General features: G+C 45.2%; 1 protein-coding gene across 1 annotated transcript; it reads right to left on the reverse strand.

Annotated features, from left to right (window-relative positions):
* Window positions 1-948: 948 nt before the first annotated feature.
* On the reverse strand, window positions 949-6,488 carry LOC119378179 (serine/threonine-protein phosphatase 4 regulatory subunit 1-like). The gene is made up of 3 exons (XM_037647402.2): window positions 6,330-6,488; window positions 5,382-5,502; window positions 949-1,045 (listed from the first exon to the last, which is right to left on the reverse strand). The coding sequence occupies exons 1-3, from the start codon at window positions 6,371-6,373 to the stop codon at window positions 965-967; spliced, it is 246 nt and encodes an 81-aa protein (XP_037503330.1). The 5' UTR covers window positions 6,374-6,488; the 3' UTR covers window positions 949-964.
* Window positions 6,489-6,815: the final 327 nt, after the last annotated feature.

Below are 6,815 nucleotides of genomic sequence, written 5' to 3' on the forward strand. Positions count from 1 at the left end.
CGCGACGGCGCGCCTGGCCCTCGCACGCCTCCGATGCAGAAAGTAGTCCGTGCCGTGTCGCGTGCATGCATTCTCACGGCGGGAGAACGCTCGAACAGTTCCGACAACCCGTGAACAGTGTTTGGGTGTTCGGGTACGGTTGGTACGGTCTCGGCGGTTTCCGGAGAATAGAACGAAGTAATCGGAAGAAGGGACTTCGCACCACTTCGCACTCGCGGCCTGTCTTGTGTATGACTGCGCTCGCCTGCTTGGTGAGGGCCGCGGGGGCGCGGCCGTTCAAAGTTTCCCGTGCGCGGGGCCGGCGAGCTGGCTCGAGCGGGGCGGGGAGCGCAAAATATGCGAGTAAATATTTTTTTTTAGCAAAGCTGGCTAAATATTAGGGGTGCGCAAATTATGCGAGGGCGCAAATTATGCGGGTAAATACGGTATTTGCTGTGGCACTCTATTCCTTTGCTGGCGGCAATGGCGTACGCTAAGAGATTCAAGTTTGTACTTGGTGTTTAATACGTACTACCGCTTCGTGCGTAGTTATGCAGCGTCCCCGCAGGTACTTTAACGAGGGTTCACTGTACGCAGCTGGTACGCACTAACCGGTAGGCATATGAAGAACCACTACGGCTGAAGAGGTCAATGATTGCATTAGTCTATGAGACTCGGTCAAGGATTCGTCACAACTACGTTTTAACCGTTAGTGTTTAAAATGAGGTACGTATTAATGAGGTTTGACTGTACATGTATGCATCAGGTATCAAAAAAAAAAAAAAAAAGAGGCTATCTAGTTCAAACTCCCTTATTCCAACAATTTTCTGTTCCCCTTCAAATGACAGAGGTGCTGATGTATTACAACCTTTTCAGCTGAATAACTTGTTTATGTCTGCAGAAGTGTTTGAGGGCCGATTCTTTAATTATGTTACTAATAAATAGAAAGCAAGATCCTTACAATTGACGCTGAGCCCACTTCCGGTCATGTATTGGTGCACATCTCTTGTAAGAGCTGCTTGCACATGAGATGGTGGGGCTCCAATCTGTGCAAGAATATGGTCACCTAAAAAATGGTAAGCTCACATCAGTGAATCAAGCAATAAATAAGCAAAATAATATGGTATAACATGCACAAAGCATCACAGCATGGAATTTACTCATCAGCGCATCACTATCACAGAAACCAAATAAAATTTGCTGTGACTGGTGGACGAAAAGAAGGGGAAGTGCAAACTGGGGTGGCGCGGCCAGCAGTGGCACTCATTATTTTTAGCTATTCCCACAGCTTGTCACCTGCACAGTACAGCTGAAACCCATATAATAGACATTGATGTAAGAGACAACTGGGTATAAGACACACCAGTGCCACCTACATTGAAAAAGAGGTGATCAGAAAATGGAACGCGGTACTCTGCACAAAGAGAGACACCTATAGAAGAGACAAGAAACTGCCCCGGTGCATATCATGAAGGGTTTCAACTGTAATACAGCCGCAACCAACCGATTTTCCGGACCTGGAGAAAACAGAAAAATAGTCTGAAAAAATCTAGCAGTCCGCAAGAGCTGTTTAAAAGGCCTCTAAACTACCGCTCGCCACTCTACCTTTCCACGGTGAGGAGCACTCGGACGGAGGAGAGAAGAGCCAACAAAGAAGAAGAGGAAGGAAAGAGTGAAACGAGTGGGGGGCTCTTTTGGATCAAATGTGCGTAAACTCCCGTACTATGGCCCATTTCGAAAAATTCTCACAGCTACGCGTTCATTGTAGACTCATGCACAACTGCAACACCACAACTAATTTTCGATCTCTGGGTGGTTTGGGGCCCTTTAAGGGGGGAGGTGGCGATCGAAAAAACTTTTTTGTTGTTGACCTAGAGTAATGAAATTTGGCAGGCATACTGAAGAGTGTCTCGAATAGCTATATAAAGTTTCATTGCGATATCTCAAGTAGTTTTTAAATTACACTATGTTACATGATCTGATGACAGTCTGCTGGTGAAAAGCCTAGCATTGTAACAAAACATGCCAGGAAGGTCCAAGTGGTTTTGATCTTTACTCAAAAGAACTCTACAGGATGACATTATTAAAAATTGTCTATTCCTTTTAGTTTTTTTACAAATGACATCCCCATCAGCTTCATGTATTGCATCAGAACTTCTCATGTACTAATTATCACATACAAAAAAAAAACTAGGCCCTAAGCAAGGTAAAGAATAATGTCATCCTGTCAACAAGACTTCAAGGATTAAAAAAGAAAAAAAAAACGGAATCAAAATCTGTGTAGTAGTTGCCAAGATATCTGCTCCACGAGCTGAGCAAGATGCCAAAAAAACAGTATTGAGAAAACGGTGTTTAAAGTTTGGCCTTCTCTAAAACACCTAAAGATTGTGATCTTTGGTTTTTTTTATGATGTTTCACTTCTTCGCCATGTGGCCTTTCTCCAGTGTGCCTTTGTTCTTTTTTCATAACCTTCTTTTTTTGATCTAAAAAAAACCAGTATGGATTTCAAACCAAGTCTCTGTATGAAGGAGTGGTGTGACAGACATGACAGAAAAGAAGATATTGCAATCTAATAAGGCCATATACTGAAATAATTACACATATTTCTTGTATTTATGCTGTCATTAGCATAATTCAGTCTTGCTTATTGTTTACAATTAATCATAGCATAATTTTTATAAAGAGAGGTTTGTTGTGACAGATAATGGCTCCACCATGACAGCCGATGCCTACGTTCCAAATAGCAAACAGTTATGGCCAAGACATTAGTGGCACAGGGATTTTTGAGCAGTTTATTCAATGACGCGAGTCGGGCAGACAAAAATTCGTCCCCCTGCATCCTACACGGTCTTTTGTCACTTGCGCATATGAAACGTATTATCATTCGGCCGACCGCGGCAACGCTAGTGTACGAGGCTTTCACTGTTTCAGAACATTCATAAACGCCTACGGCTCCAAGCACGGCTCCAAGCACGTCTAAATTACATCCCTAGCGCTTATTGATAGCACTCGGACCGCGAAGTGCTCGGTCGCGGGGTCCGTGGAGCCGGCGCGTGATGTGCTTGGTGACGGCGTTCGGTGACGATGCGCGAATGCAAAGCTACGATGACGAAAAATCTGCGCGCAGTATACTTGGTATCGCAATTTCGGGTGCCGACGCGCAAAGTTGCTACCACTGCTCCGAGCAGTCCGTGGCCGTGGGGTCTGACGATCGAGCTTGGCTGTCGAGTTCACTGCCGATGCGTAAAATGCCCATCCGCGGTTCCGAAGTGCCGGCGAGTGCTTCTTCGCTTGCGAAGAAGTACATAGCCGCAAGCATGCTAGCGTGTTGTTGTTGCCCGCAAAGTTCGAGGTTCGTCTCGCCAAACGGCGCCGTGAGCGGAGTTAGGCCTAGTGACGACTCCGAGCAGTAGGTGCGCAGGCCGTGGTGCCCGTTGCTTTGAAGTGCGTAATGCGTGGTCGTGAGTACAAAGAGTCGTCCCGCGATGGCCTTCGTCACGATGTCAGAAGCTGATAAGCAGAAATCAAAACATCTAACTGCGAATCCGACGCTGAAGTCAACGCTAGGAGCGCGGCGCGCCATCGTAATCAGATCGAAGTTCCTCTTGCAGCTCCAAACTAAAGCGTAATTATATTCTAAGTGATCGTTGAGCTGTGAACACAGAACAATTGCGAACGTGTCACGAAGTAGCGCGATTCTCGACAGCCGCGACGTGCAATCGGCAGACGACGATCTCCCGGAGCGAGCATCGGACCAATGGCGAGGCGAGCTGGGGCAACATGGCGGACGCGGCCAATCGGAGGCCTCGGAACGACTCTCCAGAGTTTGCTTTTTGTGCGCTTCTTTCTGAATGGAGGAGCCCGCTGAAGCGGGGAATTTGAACACGGAGAAATGCCCTTTCGAACAAGCCCAAGACGTTGGTTCGCAGTCACGCCATCGCGGAGCTACAATTTTTTTGAAAATCGCTCTTTTTTTTGCGATTTCCATAATAATTTTCGCCACCTCGGAGGGCAAAACAAACTTTTTCGAAGCACTTCTGGGTGGTTTTCAGTGTAGACATTTTGGAAAGAGATAGAAAAAGGGTTCCAGAAACTGAAAACTTGATTTTCAGAAAATCGATTTTTTTGCCATTTTTCGCGATACGAAAGCCGCGTCCCCCCTTAAATGGAACAACTGCCTCTGATATTGGTTTCGTACCTGAATTCTGCACCCCTTTTTGTCTCTCAGGAAATGGAACTCCTGTTAATTGAAACATATTTTCCTGGTCCCTTCAGGTTCCGTTTATTCACAGTCTACTGTATTTGGATTATAGCAGCTTAAAAAAGTCTCTAATGATGCCCTGCCTCATGCTACACTTGGAGGCTAACAGCGTTGCTTGTAATCGGGCTACAATGACGACGTCACCACGTTGGCGATCTCCGCCTCCAACGGTTGCAGGTGCCACAGGAGGTGGGTGCAATGGCACCAAGCACCCAAAATTTGAAGCTGCACAAAAAGATGCCCACAATGCCTTGCTTGGTTGGCTGGTTCATGGGGTTTTAATGTCCCTTTGCCAACACAGGCTATGAGACACTGAAAAACCTTGAAGACAGACTTGACACACCTCGTGCAGAATGGCGACTGGAAGAACAAACTACCTGCACAAAGTTATGATGATGATAAGGCTGACCGATAGATAGCATACCCAGAGAACAACTCGCCATTGAAAGCCAAACCTGGCCAAGCCAGCAAAAAATCAAACATGGCAGCTTTCAAAATCGAGTGGTGTGGCTCGGAACGAGCTATTTAGTCTGCAAAATTAAACTTGCAGGCATAAATGTGTTGAAAAAATCTGTTGCAAAAGTGCATTAGTTCAATGGGTACCTTGACAGAGCATTTATGAAGTCCGGATTATCAAAGTCTGAATTTCTGGAGTCCAAAAAATCCGTCGGCAACTGTAAATGGCTACGTCCCAGAGACCAGTGATGGCAGCATCTTAGAGACATCTTTGAGGCTATGCTTTTACTGCCTGCAGGTGCAGGAAACTCAGCACAACTGCCTTCTTTTTTTGCTGTAATACTGAAATTGAAAAACTCCCGAAGTTCACAACGATCCATCTTTTACCTGAAAACGGTTTTACCAGTAGTGTACGTTCATATCAAACGTCGCAGGATAAAAATAGGTTCGCAACAACCATGCTCCATTACGTTGCAGGCTAATGGGCTTTGGCCGGGACCAGTGAAAATTCGTATCACCTCGAAATTCTTATGAGCCGTGATCGTATCACCGGGGTTCAACTGTATACACTTGTTATAAGCAGATTAAACTAAATTACTGGTGCCTCAGATCATTAGAGTTTTAAGCTTACCTGTGGTTTTACATTTACTTTTGCAAGAATACATGAACCACAAACCAAACTTACAGCATCAATACTCGTGAGGCGCACTTCAGCCACTTTGTCCGCCAGCAGTTCGTTCACAATGGGGACTAGGTACTGATGAATATCCAATGGGCAGTACAGAGCAGCTATCTCCTTCAACTGCCTGTACAAAAAGAAGTAGCACCATTATTACTGGCTCTCCTGCTTGAACAGAGATACAGCTTTCTTTGTACTACACTCAAACCTCATTATAACAGTCACATCTGCGATGAAATACATTCGTTATATCCGGAAATTTGTTATAAACGTTTATTTGCAACACTGTATCTATAACAAGACTATTTTCATTTACTTCGTTATAAGCGATAATTCGTTATATCCGTGTTCGCCATATCGAGGTTTGAGTGTAGTCTACTTTCACAGACAAAGAGCTAAACACATTTGCAACAACACTGTCTTGATACTAGTGCAGCAACTCTTGAGTAGAGGTTTTAAAACTTAATAGCCTTAGGGAACTCAGATAGTTTTTTCCAAGGTGCCACAGAACCCCTCACCTTCCATATTTACACTGATGAGCACAAAGAAAAGCGAGGGGAGGGGGAAGAGGGACAATTCTTCAGTGTAACCAAATTAATGCCAGTCACCACACTAACCTGTTATCTGTAACATCGAAGGCCATCATTGTTGATACACATGTAACTCACGATAAGACTAGCGACTCCTCCCTCACCCCTTCAAAACACCAGACACTCTGCTCTGCATGTTTGTGGTTAACTCTACATCAGATGTCCTTAGCAGCGCTGTTGCTGCTTCAATAATCTGGAGAACTACAATTGGAAAGTTCACAGACAAACTATCAATCTAGTGAAACAGCAGCTTTGTCAGCCAACAATACACCGTCCAATACCTGAATCGCAGGACTGCAGAACTACAGAATTAAAGCACCTGTCCTGTGATATCAACGGTCACAAACACTCAAAACCAACACACCTTGCTAGAGTGGATCGAAAGCGCCAGTTCCGATTGTTATCCATGCAGAGGAAGTCCGCCAACAAAGGGATGAGCGACGCTGGTCTCCTCTGCTCAAGCCACGCAAGAATTGTGCAAGCCGCTCCAGCAGACCCGCTCGCACTTCATCCACATCTCGTACAAAGCTTCAAAGCTTGGCACCAAGTCCCGTGAAGCAATTTCTGGGCCCAGGATAGTGGCTAGCTCGTGCAAGCAGTGCCACGATTGTCGCACCTTCCACTGCACCAAAAGGAAGGTTGAAGATGAGCAACTAGTTCTAGTCAGCAATATAACACATTGAGCACGACACATCAATGTTTGTTAAACTTCCCAGCAGACACTCTCGAATATTACCACCACCTCATTTTCAGCATTTCAAAATAACAATGTCCCTGAATGCCATGCTACCAGATTTTTTTTTTGAAAAACTACGGCACGTACCCTATGATGGCAATCAAAAAATAAAAA

This window comes from Rhipicephalus sanguineus, unplaced genomic scaffold, assembly GCF_013339695.2.
Source record: "Rhipicephalus sanguineus isolate Rsan-2018 unplaced genomic scaffold, BIME_Rsan_1.4 Seq720, whole genome shotgun sequence".
In the NCBI taxonomy this organism is placed as follows: Eukaryota; Metazoa; Arthropoda; class Arachnida; order Ixodida; family Ixodidae; genus Rhipicephalus; species Rhipicephalus sanguineus.

What these genes read in the sequence shown, in the direction of transcription:
- LOC119378179 (XM_037647402.2), bottom strand. Translation starts at nt 6,373, where the DNA reads ATGGATAACAATCGGAACTGGCGCTTTCGATCCACTCTAGCAAG. An exon ending in TTTCGATCCACTCTAGCAAG is followed by an intron (nt 5,503 to 6,329) that starts GTGTGTTGGTTT and finishes CTTTTTGTACAG; the next exon opens with GCAGTTGAAGGAGATAGCTG. An exon ending in GCCTCACGAGTATTGATGCT is followed by an intron (nt 1,046 to 5,381) that starts GTAAGTTTGGTT and finishes ACCATTTTTTAG; the next exon opens with GTGACCATATTCTTGCACAG.